Here is a 21,739-nt window from a genome sequence, read left to right on the forward strand (position 1 = left end):
ATCAGAGCTTTTAAAAACTTTTTCATGAGATACAGTTTAATATGCAATGGTGGAAATACTGCATTAGATCTGACGATAAGAGCAGCAGGCTCTAAACATTTTAATCCTGGTGTACGATACTCCCTCATTGGCCACTTACGTTTAATTCAATGATTTCTACTGTCCCATTCACACATAAAACAAGGATACCTTGTAGTTCTAAATCGTTAAACCAGCAGCATATTTATGAGTTCAAAATCAACTCAAAACTTTACACGTTTGAGTAATTTATTCCAACTTTGATATTTTCGTAAGACCTCTTGATGCCAGTTGTACCAGCTACGGGGATAAAAGCACATTGATTTGTATTGTGCGACAAAACAGCTTTTAGGCTGGATGCATAAATAAAGAGGCTAGAATTCACGTTTCCCAATGTGTTTATGAGACCTTGAACATCGACACAATAGACTAAAGAGGGCCAAGTAGGCTATATGTTTGACTTTCAATCTGGAACCTACAATAAGAGCAAATTCATTTGGCAAATTCAAATTCATGACACAGTTATTTAGTTCAGCTTGATTCAACTTTATATAGCTGCTGTTCACCATCACACACATGCTGAGAGCATTCTTCAGAAAAAGACTCTTCACCGAGAGACTCCTTCAACTGCTGGTAAAACGTTTAAAGGCAATGGAATTGTAACATCTGGCCCATAAGAAATCGATCGTATTGCGCAAGTCAAATTCGATATTGAATTTTATGCTGATTTTTGACATTAAATAAAAAAAAAAAACATGAGCAAAAGTAACAATCTTTTCCATGTCCTGTCCATGTCCTGTCCATGTGGCTTCTCCAAACCATTTTGACACACCAAATGGTAAATAGTTTTGTTTTCAAATGCTTCACAGCCTCAATGTCGCTGTATTATTCATTCATGCTGTGCATACCTCCTCTTTACATCGCCTAGGCCACGGTCTGATTTCAGTTTTCTGATGTCTGATTTCAAAGACTACTCCAAGTCGTTTCGACGCCTTCCTATCCGCCTTCCATTGTATCGCAGTCTTGTGATGTTTTGAAAGGAAGAAAATATTAGTAAATTGATACTGATATCAAAAACTAGGCCTAGATAATGACTTTTTTACATACTTATAAAAAGTTACTTTTTCTTTTTCTTGAGTAGAAATTCACGTCACTACTTCCACTTCAACTTGAGTAGAAATTAATGCCGTTACTTCTACTTCTACTTGAGTACCTATGATAAGTACTTTGACCACATCTGGTGACGTCACAATAGTGATAGCTACGACCAAACAGCAAGGAATCCGTCACAGAACAGGCTGTTTTAGCACTAATATGTAAAATTTTAAATCACAGATTACAAAAAATCCCGACGCAAGAGAAAAAAGCGACTCCATATTCGTAATCAGCGTACGAAAATTGACTTAATAGTCATCATTTTGGCCGGAAAAGAAAAATCATGTCGACCAGTGTTATCGCGCAGTGTGACTTGTAAATGTGCAATAGGCATACTGCATAGTTTAATTCGTTATGGGCATGACGCAATGTGCATGGCACCAGCGTGTACTCAAAGGTGGTGCGGACACTCCGAAAATCACGTGACTATCACGCCCAGATACCTTTGCTGACTTTGTTATTGTCGATACGTCTGCAGCAGTAATTAAAGGCAAAGTCGCTATTGGTGTTTGTAGATTTTGACTGTGTTCCATATCGACTTGGGTGACAGGATTTGGTATGGTATATTTTGATGCTGTCATCTAGCACTACCAAGTTTCAAGGCTGTGACTCAATGATTAGCGTAATAATTTCTCTGTCAAAGTCGAGTATCTGGTAGATGAGCGCGCACCGATATATTGCCGACTTTGATAACGGAATTACTATGGTAATCATTGAGTGACAATCCTGAAGCTTACTGCGAAGTTGTATAACACAAACAAGATATACCATACCGGATTTCGTCATCCATCTCGGTATGGAACACTTTGAAAATTCACATATAACAATATGACATTTCGTGAAAATCCCTTTATGCGGTAGGCTCAATGCCAAATCAGCGCACGCAGACCCTGGATACTAGACTTCGATAACGTACTTAGTACTTACTACTGTAATTATCGAGTCACAGCCCTGAAACTTTGTACAGTGTTAGATTCCCCCATCAAGGTATATAATACGAAATTTTGTTATCCATCGCCGTATAAAATTCATTCAAATTGTACACATACCAATACTGGCTTTTGCGAAAAATCTGCTATGCGGTATAGGCTGAATGCCAGATCAGCGGGTACCCTGGCATACGCGACTTTGATAACGAAATTGCTACCGCAATCATTGAGTTACAGCCTTAAAACTCGATACAGATCTATATTACAAAATTATGTTATCCATCGCGGAATAAAATGCATTCAAAACCTACATATAGCAATTCCGGCTTTTATGAAAAATCTGTCATGCGGTAGGCTGGATTCCAACTCAGCGCTCAACCTGATATACTCGACTATGATATCGAAATTAGTCTCCTAGTCCAGTGCTCTTCAACCGGGGTTGTCGTACACCCTAGGGCCTAGGGTGAACCAGAATTTGCAAAGGGTGCACCACTCGGATGGGGTGTACCAGGGGTGTACCAGATCCGAATTACAATAAGCCGATGGCTAGCTATCACAAAGACAGATTTATGGGTCAGTACAGGTTGACACACAGGTTAATGAGCAATATGGTTCGATGTTATCTCAAGTGTAATACTGTACACCGCTTGATTGTGATGTCATAAGCAAATATTTCCCCTATTCATTTAGCCGTTGGCAATAGACCAATGGTTCCGTTTGGTGTTGGAAAGTATGCAGTTAACAAACATGTTTTCAGCTAGTCATTTGTCTTTTAGTGATTTTTGAGGAAACCGCCGCGATAGCTCTCAGACTTCTTGAATCAGTACTTCCTACCCGACGTTAATAAATACCTCAATGCACATAAATGAACTGACGTAGCCAGCCAGGGTCGAAACAGCTTCCATGTTGAAATCGAAACCCTTTTGTTTTAAAATGCCGATTTTATGTCCAATATTTCGCCATACATTTGCAATTTAGTATTTTGTTATTAGTGATGCAAATTAGCGACAATAGACTGTGTATAGCGGCATACGATCTGAGGTTACTGTCATCTCTTGCAGCCCATGTGCTACTATCGACTGTGTATGGTGTGGGGCAGACCTGATACGCAGTAGGCTGGTGCGCCTGCTATCATCGCTGATCTGAATTACCGCTTCTGCAACAGTAGCTTTACCTACTCTCTCCCCAATACTGTTACGTTTAGGTTGATTATCGTTCGTAATGTCATGCTGTTTTGGGGCTGACACGAAATAAATTCCAATTTGCGTGGCGGGCGGCCTAACTGGCTGCGAATAGACTCTGTGACCAAATACTATTTTGTTCAAATCCAAATCTTTTGATGGCAATAACTCCGCTTCTACTGGTTGGAATTGAACCAAATTTGAAGAACATCATTTTTATAGACAACCTAATACTTTCATGGGGTGAACAGAAAAATTTCACCTTTTTCGTTATTTATTTATATATTTTAAATAGAAACTTTCTTCTTCCGTAGCCATGCGGCTACTGGTTGGAATTGAACCAAATTTGGTGTGTAGGCTTAAGTTAGGTAACCTATCAATTTTATCAAGTAGCCAGTACGATTTGAGGAAAAAGTCATTTTTGAAGACACCTAATGGGCAGGGGTGTACGAGTTTTGAGCAAACGTTAAAAGGGTGTACCACGTCGAAAAAGGTTGAAGAGCACTGTCCTAGTCATCGACTCACACCCTTAAAAATTGGTTCAGTGTAAGATACAATCATCTGACCTTCAGCCTACCGCATAGCAGATTCTTCGCGATAGACAGTAGTATTAATATGTGTAGATTTTGATTGTGTTCTATACGGCGATGGAAAGTTTCAAGGCTGTGACTCGATAATCACAGTAGTATGTACGACGTACGTTATCGAAGTCCAGTATCCAGGGTCTGTGTGCGCTGATTTGGCATTGAGCCTACCGCATAAAGGAATTTTCGCGAAATTTGATATTGGTATATGCGAATTTTCAAAGTGTTCCATACCGAGATGGATGACGAAATTCGGTATGGTATATCTTGTTTGTGTTATACAACTTCGCAGTAAGCTTCAGGATTGTCACTCAATGATTAACATAGTAATTCCGTTATCAAAGTCGGCAATATATCGGTGCGCGCTCATCTACCAGATACTCGACTTTGACAGAGAAATTATTACGCTAATCATTGAGTCACTTGGTACTTGGTACAGTGCTAGATGACAGCATCAAAATATACCATACCAAATCCTGTCACCCAACTCCATATGAAACACAGTCAAAATCTACAAACACCAATAGCGACTTTGCCTTTAATTACTGCTGCAGACGTATCCATAATAACAAACTCATCAAAGGTATCTGGGCGTGACAGTCACGTGAGTTTCCGAGTGCCCACACCACCTTTGAGTACACGCTGATGGCACAGTGTTTAATTCGATTATTCGATTTGTTTCAACCGGAAAATATTATATTCGGATAAACTTGATCGACACCGGATGGACTGGTAACGAGTGCACCAATATCGAACGTCAAACTTTCTATAGTCAAACCATTGGCCATTTGGTACAAATCGAGGTTCTATTGATCACGTCGTTATATCCGCCCACATAGCTCTTACTACAGTTACAGTTGAATAATATTCGCACATTAAAAAATTGAATTGAGCTGTATGGCGTAATGTTAACGAGCACAGTGCCAGTGTTAAAACGCCGCATCAGAATTTTAATGCTGTACACAGCAATGGCACGGAGTGAAGTGCGTTCTAGTGCAACTATGATGTTATCGACAATTGACAAGTATTCATTATGTCGTCACAAGCCGGTACGCTGGCACCTATTTCTTCGTTGCTGCAGCCGTTGTTACTGACGGCTGACAGACTCTAGATTACTATATATAACTAACCTATGGGTAAATTAGTAATCTATATAAACCAGGGGTGGCCAACTTTTTCGGCTAAAGCAGTCGTCGGGAACCTATGGCTCGCGAGCCATATATGGCTCTTTTGGGTATGAGATATGGCTCTTTGCCAAATATTTATTTTTGTGCTGAATTGATCAATATTGCAGCAACTTGTTAGTAAATTTTCATCACGGCCAGAATAATTATTCTCATGGCATTATAAACGTGTCTTTGCGAGGCGAAGACAATGCCCTCTTCAGGTTTAGGGGCTCGGAACCCCTCTTTTCAAAATCCTCAAATTCAAGTTGATGCTGTCGCGCCGGCGACCAATATCATTCGCGAATTCGGTGCAGAGTGTAGGCCTACCCGACTTGAAATCTTGGATTGCTAGATACTTTGATTGATCAAAGAGAATAGCAGGCATGGCGACGCCCATATGAACGCAGTTTTCAAATACACAAATACACACTTCTTGATCTTCGGCGCGAAATGAGCTACCGTGGGCGATACATTTACAATTACAAACAACATCATAGCTATCCACGTTCTTGATTGGTAAGTAGCTCAGTAGTACCGGCGATAAAACATGTAGGCTCGCAGCGCAACGTTATATGCTACCGCTGATACTTTGACAATTGAGAAGTCGATCAGTATTTGGATTTTCAGAATCGTTACAGTTACGTTCGATTAATATCAGTTATAATTCGAATATAATCAGTTACAATAAATTCTAAGATATTAACGATGAATTGCGTTATCATTGGTGAGGTTTGGCCCATCGTGCTTTAGGCTACCTCTCGTTTCGCGCTTTATTTCCATACAATAAATATGCAAATTGTGTGGTTTCGGAAAAAAAAATGTTCAACATCTTCCAGCCGCTGGAGTCAGTTTGCAAGGACAGGACTATTCGGCATCTGGACATATCGACATCGAAGGTTTTCGCAAATATAGGACAATCATTTTGTGCCTACATTTCATCGCCGACGATCTTTCTGCGAGCGCAAACGCGAAAATACTTTCTCTCGTAATTACGAATATAGTTAGACTCAATCGGCCAAATCAGACGTTTTTTCATTTTCAGGTGGGGTAGGCTACAAAGAAAGAAATCGTGTGACAATTAAACACGAAAAGCGTGAAGAATAATTTTACTACTAATTTAGTTTATTTGAATGTACGACGATTTACGAAAAATGTGACTGGACCCTGGATCTGCCAATGCGTCGAAACTGATATTTTAGTCATCAACATCCCAAGCGTCGCGGCGAGACTAATCATATTTTTGGTTGGCCTTGCAAGTTCACAATCTGAGCAATTCAATTTCGATGATATAACAGAATGTTGATAATATAGTGGGATATTACCTCGCGGGCTACTCAAAACCTTCTCACGGGTTGGCCACCCCTGATATAGACTGACACCTTCGATAGTTTTCAGAGCCGGAGCTGGAGCCAGAGCAGTGGTAATAATACGGCTTCGGAGCTGGAGCCGGAGCTAATGTATGATAGAATAAAGCTTCGGAGCCGGAGCTGGAGCAATGCTATTTTACGGCTGCTCCAAAGCCATGCTTTTACCCAAACACGTCCCATATATATTTCTATATCTAGCTAATCAGCATCATGCTATTTACAAACTGACTTTACAAATTAAATCTCGACACGAAATAAATACAACAAATAGTATCTCGCTCGGAGCCAGGTTCTTCAAAAGTTATTATTTATGCAGTTTTGGAAATCCGGGGAATAACATCAATCGTTTCTCTCCGAAGCTATCGCTGCCATCCATTGTCACCACACCCTCGTGTAAGGCACTTCCTGGTGCGTATACTATGTTCTTTTTCAAATCCTCTTTCACCATGCTCATAAGGTCACGTACATCATGTGTCGCAGCTTTATCGGTGAACACTTTCTTGATGCTTTGAATAAACCAAGATCCTTTCTTAATCTCACGAAAGGATACGTAATCAGGTTGGGTAGCAAATGCCACCATCACATCTTTCGTTGGTGAAACGTATTCGTCGGCGGTAGCATCAACCTCGATTTTCTCCGACCCGAGTATCTTTCCGTTCGGGAGTACTTCGCGCAGCATTTCGTTTATCCACGTACTGCCATCCGTGTCGAAAATCCCGGCATCTGCTTGTATTTTTTGTATGTTGCTTCCCCGACACATTTGGAAGAAGATAAGTTTTGGTTTTGACTTCAAACTTGCACTAGATGTGATGCTTTCCACTAATTTCTTGACCTCCAATTTACCCTTTTTACTTCCGACTACCATGTCGCCTTCCTGGCCGTGTGACATGATTATGACGACGCAAAAATCGGATCTTTCTTGATGTGCAGCGAATTCTTTCACTCGCAAGAGCAAATTGTCAGCAGTAAGATCTGTTTCAACCGTTAGACGGCAACCCATATTCTTCCATAATTGAAACATATCGTACATGTCTTTGTCCGAACCCAGTCGTTCATCGTATTCACCACGAAACTCGTTATTGACAATTAAAACGCGACCTTTTGGATGATTCGTGATCGGATAAAATTCCTTTTGTTTTGCGACGTGAGCGTGGAACTCTTTCTCATTTGCCATGGTTATAGGCTTACAATCACACTCCGCCAGACCTTCATATTGGGGCGCTTTTTCGCATTGCTCATCTTGTCGAGGATGTGATATCTTTTTTTTTTCATCATTGTAAACGTTTATCGTAATTGCACCTTGGAATGTTGGGTATCCTCCTGATATTAATATAGAAGGTTCCATATCGATCTTTAATATCGCAGTAACTGACCAATGTCAATTTAAAACTTAATCGTAATACGGGTTATAACCTACAGGTAGTTCTGTACCACTTTAGACGGGTAAATGATGCTATGGAATCAATATGTATAGTTGTATACCATAGCTATTAGGAAATCATAATTACGCTGGATAAGTTGCTTGCGGCATGGATATCAACTCTCGTGAAAGATAGAGAGGGTTGTCTTTGTCGGCTCTGCTCGATTATGCGATTGGCGCGGCACTGCTTTCCGCGGCAACTGATGGGTGGTTGGAAGTTGGAATACGTCCAGCGGGACAGCAGTGGAACCCTAACAGTCAGCTTTACGAGACCAGTGGCGTAGCCAATGAGCGACATTGACTGACGTAAAAGGTTCATGGGAAGAGGGTTTATGATAAAATAAACACTTTTACAGCGTCAATGTCTTTGTATTAGGAAATAGCGCGGCCGTTCAAATCATAAGGCATAGCAACTTAAAGGGGCACTGCGCTGATATGATCTCAAATTAATTTTGATAGTGTGGGAAATATATTGGCAGCAACGATTTCCTCAGAGTCACCGTATTCTATTTGCAGCTAAAAGATATGCATGCAAAGTGTCACTAGTCGTCTCAGGTCATCGATCTCTGTGATACAGCATCATCGCTTCTCAAAGGTGCACTGCGCTCTAAATATTATATATGTTCTCAAATTGAAGATAATAACATCGGTGACAAATTTTGACCACAACCACTTCGCAGAAAGCCACCGTAAATGAACTGCAGCTAAAAGAAACTTCGAACTATCCCGATTGCACGCCAGTTTAATAAATAAATATCTTATGGTAGCGCGGCCGTGCGTCGCCGTTGCTTAACCCGTTGCAAAATTGCTGCCAAGATTTTGTCATGTGCACTTGCTCGACCCAATTTCTCGACGCGACCTCCATATTCTAGCCACATCATTACTTTAGATTTAGGTAGTACGTGCAGGACATATGATACGTATGCAATGCATCTAAAATAATTCCCTATCATATCAGAGGGCACAACACAACACCGGCAGCATGCAACGGGACCTAGACCAGCATCCGGGTGCTTCCTTAGTACTCAAAATATGTGTGGTATGATGTGTCAAGTTGTTTACAATTTTTTGCAACTTTTTCTTATTTTACATGCTACTTTTTACTGCAACTTTTATCAGGTAGCCTATTGCACAACATCGTAAGGATTGATTTATAAAACATGCTTTAAAACTATTTCTAGTGTAGTTATCTCTTCGATTTGCTGAACAAAGAGCTATGGTATTGATTTAGCTGCATCAATGTTATCTCACACCCTAATAATTCTAAAAAATTATATATGCAACTTTTTACTGCCACTTCTGTTAAAATTAAGTGATTTTTTTTCACAAATTTTCGTGCAACAAAAACTTGCCCTAGTGATTTTACATATTCACATATTATGTATAATGCATTCATTGCTAGTTGCAATGAGAGTACGTGATGTTGCATCATCACTCATCAGGAAAGTGCGTGAAGCATTTCGCAACTGATTAAGCATCGGAGACGCGCAGTCGCGCAACCATGGAAATTTATTTAGTCAACTGACGTACAATGGGGTTAGTTGAAATCAGGGTTGTAATGACTCGAGTCACGATTATATTTGTGACTCGACCTGACTCGAATCATTTTTTCAAATGCGTACAATGACTCGACTCGACTCCAGTCAGTTGGTGTATTGACTCGACTTGTACGAAATCATACGACTCGACAGTAGTACGGCCAAAGACAGACATTTCATTGTAACCTCGAAGAATAGTGAAGTCACCACATTATTGGTATTTGCTATATCAGTACTGATACTTGGAAAATAGGGCCCGAAACTGTTAGGACTGAGGAAACATTGCGATATTATGAATGCGAGTAATTCTATATCACTCGAGCAGAGTTGAAAAAAGTGTGTCGAACCTGATTGAACTCAAAACTGGACAGTGAACACAATGACTTGGACTCGAACTCGAGTGACAGCAATATGTATGACTCGGACTCGACCCTCTACTCACTGATTTGGACTCGAACATGACTCGGTGGTGAATTGAAAATGACTCGACCTGACTAGAGTCAAATATATAAAAGTGAGATTGACTTGGGACTCGGAACCTTGTGACTTGTTTACAATCCTGATTGCAATTTTACTTAAGCAGCTGTTCCATTACGGTTACTTTCTGAAGAAACAGCTGTGGTTGAAAATGATTCCCCGATTTTATCTTTAATTTGAGACCACATCATATTTAGAGCGCAGTGCCACTTTAACCCTTAATTTCTGGCACTCGTTCCTTCAATCTCCACTGCTGCACTTTGCTGAGGTTGCTGTTATAGTTGTCAGCCGATGCTATGACGGAACTGTGTCCTACTTCCTACGATACCACAGCGGAGTTGCTGTAAGATTAAGCATACGCCGAACGGTAGTGGGGCTTAGCGGACGACGTTCAGCAAGGCATATTTGTACGCTAAGCTTGTTACCGGTACCAACTACCAATAATCCATTTTTGAGTCTTCGTTGTTACGTCCTCCGTTGAGCACCGATATACCATGCTGTTACAGCCGCACTCGCTATTCTGACATGATGTCATGATAATAGTACACGACTGATCTTATTTTATCGCGGCATTGCTCGAACTCCTAAGTCTTTACTATTTATGTTAATATTTCAACAAAACTTGCAGTGTATCATTTATCACGTATATAAAGGTAAACAGTCAACAAAAATTGTGGTGACTTCCCACGTCTCATACAAGTCTCTGTGTGGTGCTCATGTCCTATATAATGTATACTGAAGGTTAGATGTGATCTCATCCTCATTCACATTCACCTTCGGTGAAGCAAGGTGTTGGGGATGTTGAGAATTCCGCAACTTCCTATTGAAAAATATCTTGGGCATTGTTAATGTAGTATACAAGAACATATCATTTTACAATGGTTTTGAGAAAGGACAATGAATATGATCAGCGTACAATACGAGAGCGGGGGGCAATTATATATTGTCTTTGGACACTGTACTGCGATAGGAACAATGTTTTCAGCGTTGCAATGAGAAAATCACTTTGTTCGGGAAAGGACGCCTGTAGTTGGATGGAAATAAAAGGGGATTTTGATTTGGTTCAAATGTTTTTGTATTTGGGAAACCACCACACGAGCCAGGGATTCATTAACGCGAATGGATACAGGCTTGTAGTGGCACCCGGTCATTATCACATTAATGAACAACGCCCTTACAAGCTAAACAATTTTGATATGGTGAATAAGTGACCGATAGTTTGTAAAGTAAAATATATTAGTGAAGTGGTCTGGTTCTGGTTGGTATGAACACAAACTTTTATCAAAAGTTCCATGTGATCTTACGTGACCACTGACCACAAACGTCACGTAACGCCTTAATACCGATTCCAAGCCAACATATCATTTTCGTCTCATCAGACATAGATAACTCTGCCACTGCACTGGAATATATATACAGGCCGAGCCCAAAACCAGGGGTTTTCCACTTTTCCCGGTCGTGGCCCATTTGCCAGCATGAAAATATTCTGTGGTCCACCTTCTAGATTTAGGGTTTTAGTCATGCTCAAGAAAATACAGGAATTCTGATGTTCTATTGTAGGCTAACCTAATAGTCGCAAGTTACCAAGCTTCTAAAGATTGTCAGCAGACCTGTACAAGATCAAATTGAAGCGGACGGTTTTCATATCGACGTGAGTATGGTTTCCTAGGTTTGTTATACTTATATACATGTCAATCAATTATTGCAATATATAGTTTGATAGATATCAGCAATCTGGAAGTTTCGGAACCGACTCTACATTCCTATCGCATGATGATCGAATGAAACTGTCCTCGCAGGCATTGTTATACTTTGATACGTTCATTCGTTGGTACCAGGTAGTATAGGAAAAACGCATGAACCTCTCTCACAACTCACAACATTCCCCGTGCATGCATGCCTACAATCTGCATGCATGGTTTCTACTCGCGTACATGATGCACGTGCGCAGTTCCATGCAAGTCGCTAAGCACCACGACATGGTATGGTATGGAATGGGAAATTTCCATACTCCGTACCCGTCTTAATCGTTCCATACCATACTTAAAAATTTCCATGCCATAGCAACATTCTTCCATACCATACCTGGTACTTTTTCCATACTTTCGCAGTTACCAAACCTATCAGATAATATTCCATTTTTTGCTTCGTGGAAATTTTCCGGCGTTCAATGTTCTGAATATTTTCGGTGAAATCATCCAGTTGAACAGCCCTTATCAACCAATGGGAGACATTCATACACTTGGGGGCGCCAAAAGCTCGTCCTAGTGATCCACTGATTACATTGGATACCGAAAGAAACGTCGTCTTGATTTGTTGTCTTTTGATATCCCTAGCGTAGCTGGTTGAAAGTCAAGTGCCCCTACACGGTAAGGGATGACCTAATAACACCTGGAAAGTATTTTCCATATTTGAGGATTGCTGCAGATGGCTATTATCTGAAGAAAAATCACAGATGGTATGCCCAAGTATACAAGGCCAAATGACTTGCGCTTGAATGAAACTATGTTGTTTTATGAATACATTTCGTGATGTGCACATCGAAAATATCGAGTTTGACCCAGAATTTGTTCCTAAATTTATGATTGTGAAGTTGCAAAAGTTCTACGAAATGTATTGGCGTCCTTTTTTGGTGGTCAAGATTGCGTCACCGCAAGATGAAAAACTTAAAACTGCAGAATGCAATGTAGCATTGAATACCATTTTTTTCTGAGCAAAACCGTTCCTGCCGTCGTGGTGATTATTGTTATTTCCAAATTCCATGATTCTTTCTGTTGATTACGTAGTCTACCTATATATTGGGAGTTTTTATGTATCTCGTTTAGTAAATGAAATCAAAACTTGCGTCTAGGTAGTGATATGTTTTCTGTTCAGTCATCAAATCCAGTACAGTGATATTCCGGTTTATTATGGCGGCATCTAATATTGAAAGTGGGAGCAAGAAAATCCATGCACCACTAAAAATGAACAATCATTATCACTAACCAAGTCTGCTTCACCAAACACAAAATAATAAAAGCATCAAATGCTGTTATGTAGGACTATATCAAACTATGTCTTTCCTAAATTTAAAAATCATAAAGCATGTCTTTCCTAAATTTAAAAATCATAAAGCAGATAAAGACTATTTCATTTTTCAAATGCACCTTTTCAAATAACCCTTTCAACGTGTACATGTTTTGAGGAGATGGTGTAATCCTCTACCCGCTGTTCCTGAGAGAGCCGAGTCATGCCTTTCATCAAAGTAGGGGTCTTGATTTTCACATCGAATGGTGCAAACAAACCTTGCAGTATGTATACTTTATCAGCCATGATACTGTCGCCCTTTTCAAACATTGCTCTGGTTTTGGCCTGCAAATCAGATTGCTCAATAATGCTGCGGTCACTAACGGATCCACCATAGCAGTCACTTATGAAGGAGCCAGCACCCGCGGGTGCAATACCAATTAATACTTCCATGGTATTTCTATTCTTTCAAGTGAAGAATGTAACGGACTGTGCAGTGTACATGGATGTCAGATGGCTTCTCAATTGGGATTTCTGTAGAGTCAATAATTATCTCGTTGATGGATGTAGTTTTTTAAATCATCTGGCATGGGACCCAATATTACTTGTTTCGAAGACCAAATTAGTAATTTTGATAATAAACGGTAAATATGCTTGATCCAAGCATTAATGATGCGGGAAGCTGTTGATTCTGAAACAATACCAAGCAGTTGATGATCAAGAGCTTGATCAGTGTCAGAAAAACTTGCTCTTCATTTGAAAACAATGTACAGGTGTACTCCAATAGATGCACGTCGTACACTGCAATGTCCTTTAAAAGCAGGAACTGTTTGATGTCATCAAATCCAGTGAAGTACTGCACTGCTTTCTTATCATCCTTGATATTTTCTAAACTGAATGCTGGCATTGAAGCACCCAGTTCGCACTGAATGCCCATATTTTACGAGTCTGTTTGAAATTTCTGGTCGCTATGTGTTCCGGAATAAATTATTTCAGTAGGTTCTGGTGTAAATGGGTACGAATTGTTCGTCCTCCTGACAGTTTTTGTGGTGTTTTTTTTATCATGCTGGAAGACTGCTGGGACTGCCTCCTGTCTTTCAAGTTTCATGTTCGGCTCATATATAAGCACTTCCAGGAAGAAAATGACCATAGCAAACAATGTCTCTGCCTCTGTCCAAAGCTGTTTCGTTTTGGAGTCTGATCTCCTAATTGCTACTCTCCATTTCATCAGCTTCCCTGGTGACGTAGGAATCAAATGACCACCAATCCGACTCGTGCAACCAGGTACACAGCAATATCGTGGCATTTTATAAGGTAGATAGATGATAATACAGTCTAATAAAATGAAATATATATATCACTCAGCTAATATTCAAACGTCACTCTCTGGAAATGAAATACCGGTACACGAAGTAACCTGACAATTCATAAATTGCACTGAACTCAATCATCAGTCGTAAATATGTTTCTGATCCGTACATACAAGACATTAATTATGTTACCCGAATCCAACAGGCAGTAGCTGACCTGGTTTCGAGCGAATAACGCTATAAGTTTTGTTTGTTTACTACTGACGGTAGGACGAGGTGTTGGCGCCCCAAGTGGTTTGTGAATATCTCCCATTCCATCCCTAATTTCTTTATGTCATACATCAGCGATGTAGGTTGCCTAATTCATGGAAAACTAAATGGGATAGAACGGTAACTGCGTGGCCTGTCAATCAGATACGGTTGAATGACAAGTCATCGCAGCCAGAATGTTTCGGTTGTTTGCCGTGATGCTCCGGCTAACGTAAGCACACATAGCGGGTTAATACATAAACTTGTCAATTTCTAGCTTCCTCATATCTTGTAAGTTTAGAACACCAAATCTTTTGAGAAGCGATTTATCAGTTGCTCATAAGTAGCTTTGTCTAGATTACTTTTCATGTAGTAGACAGTTGTGATTAAGTTGAACATCGACTGTAGTGTCTGTAGTGCTGTATTATTATTATTTTAATTTCATCAGGTACACGGCTTACTCATTTATACTGTATCTCTATTGAAATGATGGCCTCGCAAGTTAGTGACGTTGTTGAAGAATGGTACGATATTCCCCCGGAAATTGTCCATGAACTTCTCTTCAACGACTTTGATGAAAGCATGGACACCATATCTGTTCCAAATATTATTCAGCAACCAGTGGATCTTGAACCATTGCTGCGCTCATTGGAGTTCAAAGACCCATCAGAACTATCTGAAAAAGGTATTGAACTAGCTACGGGATGGATTAACAGTATGAATTCCACTAGAAATCCAGATGATATTGTGATGAGTTACAGGTAAGGTTTACGGTGATCCAATATTATTTACAAAATCAAACGACAGGCTTTCCTCTGCCAAATTTTTACTCGAGATCATGGAAAAAATAATTGATAATGGAATGAAGCCACCCCAGCCGGAGTCATTGGTCTCTGCCAGTATTTCTGAAAGGGAGAGCGATATTTTAGAATACATGGCTGGTTTTACTTTGAGAAAGGCAATTCGAAAAGTCAATGACCAGTTAGACCGATCTTTGACTGGGAAGCGAGTGGCGCAGTAGGTTAAGCGCCTGCGTCACGACACCAATGGTGGTGGTTCGAATCACGGTTCGGACTAATTACTATGTGTCGGAGGTTCTATGGGCTCCTCATCGCTGACCTCACTGCTAGTCAGTGACATTAAAAGCCCAGCTACAGTGAGCCGAGCTATAATTCGGTAGCAACAGAGACGATTATCAACTGATGATGTGTGCGTGAAAGAGATTGAGAGAGTGAAAGAAGAATGAAAAGTGAAGCAAAGATACGACGATAAAGCGAGAGTGGAAGAACTTCAAAGACCCGAAAAAAATGAAATTCATTGTGTGCTGTCCGTGTAATTGCAATGTCGTGGAGCACAAGGCCTTAACCTGGCTAAAAGCACCACTGTCGTATCCTATAATAATAATAATAATAAGACCGATCTTTGCTTGAATATCTTATAAATAACACTGGCAAGCCCTTTGGCACGTTAATCCCCCTGATGGAGCGCAAGGCTGGGGCGCTTGCATATCCAAGCTCAGAACTGCTCTTTCTTAGGAGAGTCTACAGAGAGTTTACGAGGGAATGCAGCAAATACCCAAAGTTAATGAACTTTTCAATTTTGCAGGACAGAGTTGTCAAAAGTTCATACGTATTCAACTTCAGAAGCAGCATCAACAGAGCAACGTGTGTCCATTCCAAACTAGTGATAGACTATGTCATTGGCTTATTTCTTAGAGTGTTGGGTCACTCCTTCACAAAAAAGCTAGTTAACAAGCTTCGGAAAGGAAGAGAGTCAAATAAAGGAAGCCAGGGTACACGTGGTGATTTGAAGGGAAAACCTTGATCTGAAAGTGTTTTACAATGTTTGCAATTTCAAAATTGATGGCATATAACCAATCGTCTGCGCATTTGCGCACTTGTGCAGCTTAGAGGGAACATTGCATATATCTTACAATGTAGATTTTAGTGAATCTGGACCAATGTAGATTTTAGTGAATCTGGACGAGACAATGGCCTTGCAGTACATTGTGATTTAGTTCAACACACCGCCAGTGTCCTCTTTAGTTAATAATCTGCTATATTTTTCAGATTGACATGTTCTACACGCGCTGCTAAGGATCGACATCTCATTGCAACAAGTATGTGATCGTAGGGTCCAACAAGAAACGTTATTACAAGAATGACGGTTCAATGACGATGCGAATATTAACAAACCTCTACCACATTAAGGTGTAGGGTACAATACTATATATACCACACCAGAAGCATTGTTGACTTCTAGGCATGCAATCCTTTCATTTCTCATCTGAGCAATAAATGAGCAACTTGCAACCAATGTTCCCTCTAATTTTTCACGAGTCTGCGCAAACACGTCAACTCACTGCGCAGGCCCTTGGACAATAGTGCGCAACCAGTCCCCCACATAAGGTGATATACCGAACTTCTGGGGGGCTTCGCCCCCCAGACCCCCTACCGGGCTCGGCGCTTTTTGCCATTACTTATTATCTGGATCGGGGGCCGGTTTGAATCGGTCAATATGATCGGGAATTGCATATATCTATTGCTATCCATTTTTATCCTCTCTCTGCTCACATAATCAGATTTACCGGTAAAGCTGATCGAGTGACGTGTGTTAGAAAAGGTAGGTCCTCTAAATATTTATTAAACATCTTCGGGCGCACCCGTTGGTATAATGACTTCGTTACATGATGCTATTTCGTGACCTCTTATCGGCGATGTCAAAAGACATTGAAATCGCTAAAACGTACTAAACTAAAACACGAACACGATTTAAAATTGGTATTTCTCTACTGGCGAATAATGTTCCCTCGACATGGCATTTGTCTTGTTGTGGGACTCGGATCTCCAGCACATGAACATTCAGCGCCAGCCATTTACGCGTCTATGGACAATTAAAATTATATGTATGAATCGAAGTTTTCGGTCAGCATATAGGGCAGTCCTTTTCGGCCAAGGTTTTCTCGCTGCTGATCGTTTTGGCGCAATTTTTGGAGTCGCATGTCACATAGCGTATAACTTCATATGTCTTGGTGCGTCGTGGCAAGGTAATGGCCGACGCCCAAGTGCCCATTTCTCTTAATCACGCGTCTTTTTTTGTGGGAAGGGTACCCAATAATCAAGATATTTGACAAAATTAATTCACGCGCGGCGGGAAAAATATTTTGAAAAATTCCCAAAAAATACACCATTGTTTATGTTAATTCACGAAATAATTTTGGGCTCCCTTCGATCTCGGCCCCCTAATTGAGGGTTTGGGGTGCGGCAGTTACGGTCCTGAGGAAATCTTACGCAATGTTCATGACACGTGGAGAAGACTATGCGCTAGTTTCTCGCAGATTAACTCCGTGCTAGCCCATTGTTATTTATAAATTTTTAAACCATGTTTATTTCGCCATTCCCCAAAAATAATGCGCTATTGAAATATCAGTATCGCTCACGCGCACGAGGCCATACTAAAGGAAAATATTTTTCGTTAGGCGCTCGTGATTGCAAAGTCTCATTTCTTCACGGAGCGCAATATTTACCTTTGCGGACCGCACTTGTACCTCGGTGTAATACTTCAGCAATAACACTGTTTGCTTCCGGCAATTTCCCCTCTAATTTTTCACGAGTTTGCGCGCCTGCGTAGTCCCTTGGACAACAGTGCACAACGACTTTAAAAAAAACATCACTTCGGATTTTTTGTGCGCAACTTAGATTTTCTGTGCGCAGAGACCGCTTCAGCACTGCGCATTTGCGCACGTGCGCAGCTTAGAGGGAACATTGCTTGCAACAGTCATCATGTGTGGTATTGTATATTGACAAATTATCAAGTATATTGACGATTTATCATCCATTCGCTAGATGTTAGCCAGTTATGCAGAGCTGTCCGGGGCACAACTGGTACGAGCAGATTGGTGCATGAAGGCACCACGGAGACCAAAGTATAAACCCGGTTAAAATGAAAGATCTCCGGGTCGCCATGACCCTTTCATATCCAGCAAATAGGTTGGGTGTCAGTGACAGTTTGCGATTTTTCTTCAGATTTTGTGATTTCCTGTCATGGTTCATATTTTGTAATCTCCTTGCATGGTCCGCGGCGTCATGTGGCTGGTCATCTTCATCTGAAAAATAAAATCATACGGCAGCATACGATGGACAAGTGGAACAATTGATGCAACGTTGGCCTCGGTGAAATTGCTTCAGTCTCTAGCTGAACCTCAATCGTTACTTAGTAATAGCACCGCTCAAATGTTAGAACCCAACCTGTATACACAGGTTTACAACATGCCGCCGAAACTCCAAGCACAAAAGTATAAAACAATCCTATTCCTACCATAGAGTGCAGTGGTTACAGCTTCATTAACATATGGTGAAGGTGAAAAAATAATATAACCTTGATGGATTCCATGCATATCAGAATTTAGGAAATTGTATCAAGGGTTCTCTAACTATCTCACCTTGTTGTGAAATGATTATGAATTACACTTTCTTCTTCTTGACAATGGGTTCTTCATAGATGGTAGTCCAAACATTATTAGCGCCATGCGTCGAGGAGGAACCGGCATTGGACCCTTTGATTTTCTTGATGGACTTACGCTGAACCTGGTGTTGGAGCCCATAGTATGCCTGCGAAGCATCAGGATGCCGTGATCTATATGCTTGCATTCTCTGTTAGGTGAGAACGCATTAGCGATCAAATTATGCCACAAGCTGTACAATTAACACAGACCAGATTTCCGAAACACGCTTCAAGAATATCTTGAGTAAATGACTTGAGCCATACACGAGGCATCACTTTCAGAAATACTTCAGCCAATTTGACCAAATTGACCGACGTGAAAATGAGTCCCTCAAGAGTTGGACGAGCGATTATCCTTTTTCTCTCGCCTTTATGATGCTTGGATACATCTTCCTTCAAACATGCAGCCACAATTGATGATCTCAAACCACCTGCATAGAGTCAAAATTATTCAAAAATAAAATTAAGAAATTTACTTGGAAAAAATAAGTATGAATTTCGAAGTTCCTTCAGCTCCGGTGATCTTCGTGAGGCAATTTCCCACTTTCCAATTCAGAACTCCTATGGCAAGATCTACTTTCATCTGAATGACAATAGACCATAAGCCATATCCAAAATATATTGTTTCATGGTGTTAGCCTAAAGTAAACTAACCTTGGTGTAAGGTGTCAAGTTAATATGAGATTGTGTGAGACCTGATTCACTCAAAAGTGAACCGGCGTCCTTATAGAATAGGTCCGCAACATAAGTCCATAGGACATGCTGTCCACTCCAACACAGAAATTTGGACCCACCTGGCCGTGAATTGTACAGTGAGTTTCGAACAGTCTATGGAGAATGCAAATCTACATATTCACGAGTCACAAATGAATGTCAAACAACACAGCTTACCTTGAGCAAGTGGGAAGGATCGGACAAAAAGTAAATGGCCCTATCAGAAGAAGCTGGGTTAGGTGCCATGAACAATTTCCCCATCGGGATTTCCTTACAACCACTCATGATTTTGAACATTTTACGATTCATTGGATGGCCATCAGCAACAACAGCATGCACTTCAAAGCCATTAGATTCACATTCCATAATAACACGCCATGTCAAATTTTCCAGCTTCCAAGCTTTGATTGATTCTGTGCAGTACCAGGCAAAAGGTTGGGAAACCTTACGATCGATGGTGCGAATGTAAAACACTGTTGAAGAAATATACATAATCAGCAAAAACAACATGCTCAAATTAGGAATACTTGCCAAGTATAGAACTTGCCAGCACCACATCGTTACCACACCCAGCATCAACCAGCCCAACCAATTTTCCATCTTTCAGAACAAGATTCTCTTCAACTGCAACGCAATGCACATTGGATATGAATAAGTAGCAGTGCTTGGTACTGACAGGTGTTAGCTTACTCTTCATTTCATCCAAGGTAACATACCCCATCATTCTGACGCCAGTTTTTTTTTTTAACTCGCTGCAGTTCTTCCACTGCAAGGGGACATATACCAGGCTGGGGGGTGATGGCATTCCTATCAAATAAATAGATCACAAAATCACATCCCTAGATACTCAAAACAGTGATTGTTACCTGTAAAGTCTGATACTCCGACCGGATGGAAGAGTCAGGACTTCACTTGCAGTGACATGTTCATATGCTGCAGGAGATCTAGAGTAGAACTCGATTGCCCAACGGATTACGTCCGGGTGAAAACGTCTTCCTTGTGGAGTGAGTGTAGAATTTCTTTTCTGTTCTTCGAAAAATAGTTTTTGCCACTCATTCAATTTGGAGTGTTCACAAACACCCTGCAAAAGATATCATGGCACAAGTGGATAGTGAGACTACTTAGTAAACTAATTGCTACAATGTATTCAGATACACTAACTATACCTCAATAAAACTGATTTTTCTAGCCTTGACAACATCAACAATAAGATGATAGGACTTGGAACACACCGTAACTGCAGTATAAACTTCATCATCTATGCTAATCATCTTATCATCTTCTGAAACCACTCCATGAACAACTTCATCTTCGTTCAACCAGCTGCCTCGTGCTCTTTGATATTCCAAACACTTCATACAATTCGAGAATGGACTGCCACCTGAAACTGCTCTCAAGGTAATAATCAAAATATAAAACACATATTAGATTGGATGCTATTTTACCAATGACATTGCAACTGAGGCCCTGAAAATGTCTCGTACTGACATACTGCCTTCCTTCCAACTCAGTATAGCATGACGGTTCACACTGCTGTCACAACTTGAATGAATACCATCACATAGTCTCAGGCTTTGCAAATTATCTGAACCCACAATTAAATTTCAATTGTAAATTTTCTTCACCTACAAAGGTCCAACTCACTTAAAGTAGTCTTGAACATTTGGTAACGATGGTCAACATCAAGACAACTTGCAACAGATGCTGGCCATCCAGAAAAGGCTAGGATTTCATACTAGCGTCATCGGCAAACACTATCCTGTAATGATAGGACGGAAAAGATCATGGTTGGCATAAGCTGGTCGCATTTTCGATAGATATATACAAATTGGTATCGAATCTATAATACGTTTCAACCATGTGTGCAGCATTGCAAAAAGTGTGGGCTGTTTTTTATTTATAAACCTGTATTTGAGAGTAGCTCAGGAATTTCGTGAATTTATTTATTTGTAGACGCCTGCAGGCCTTAGGAGCAAATCCAAAACTGACCTGATTTTAGGTTGAATATGATCATCTTCCTCCAAATCAAGATAGAGCATTCCCTTCCTCTCATATGCTACCCAGCCACCTATTCAACAGTAAGTAAGTCACAAATTAGCGTACAACTTGATTCTAAATTTCA

The 21,739-nt window shown here is 40.5% G+C and overlaps 4 protein-coding genes across 5 annotated transcripts in view; 1 reads left to right on the top strand and 3 right to left on the bottom strand.

Moving 5' to 3' along the window:
• The window catches only part of LOC145438187 (zinc transporter ZIP10-like), a 107,955-nt gene that overhangs the window by 83,304 nt on the left and 2,912 nt on the right, over nt 1–21,739 (top strand). The window lies entirely within an intron of this gene.
• On the bottom strand, nt 6,691–7,585 carry LOC145436789 (cell death protein 3-like). The gene has a single exon (XM_080314016.1). The coding sequence runs from the start codon at nt 7,572–7,574 to the stop codon at nt 6,705–6,707; it is 870 nt and encodes a 289-aa protein (XP_080170142.1). The 5' UTR covers nt 7,575–7,585; the 3' UTR covers nt 6,691–6,704.
• Nucleotides 20,285–21,038, bottom strand: LOC145437094 (uncharacterized). Its single transcript, XM_080314266.1, has 3 exons — nt 20,850–21,038; nt 20,484–20,698; nt 20,285–20,424 (listed from the first exon to the last, which is right to left on the bottom strand). Exons 1-3 carry the CDS (start codon nt 20,973–20,975, stop codon nt 20,316–20,318), a joined length of 450 nt encoding a protein of 149 aa, XP_080170392.1. The 5' UTR covers nt 20,976–21,038; the 3' UTR covers nt 20,285–20,315.
• Nucleotides 21,263–21,739, bottom strand: part of LOC145438215 (uncharacterized) — a 171,199-nt gene continuing 170,722 nt past the window's right edge. The window contains exons 6-7 of one of the 2 annotated variants that reach the window (XR_013914881.1): nt 21,607–21,685; nt 21,263–21,376 (exon numbers count right to left, since the gene is read on the bottom strand). The gene's annotated coding sequence lies outside the window, so the exon portion shown is untranslated. Of the gene's footprint in view, nt 21,377–21,418; nt 21,686–21,739 lie in introns of those variants that run through there. The other variant, XM_080315608.1, reaches the window with a different exon arrangement.

The sequence above is a fragment of the Botryllus schlosseri genome, chromosome 4 (genome assembly GCF_051294905.1).
Source record: "Botryllus schlosseri isolate E-star chromosome 4, Bs_hap1, whole genome shotgun sequence".
NCBI classification, from domain to species: Eukaryota; Metazoa; Chordata; class Ascidiacea; order Stolidobranchia; family Styelidae; genus Botryllus; species Botryllus schlosseri.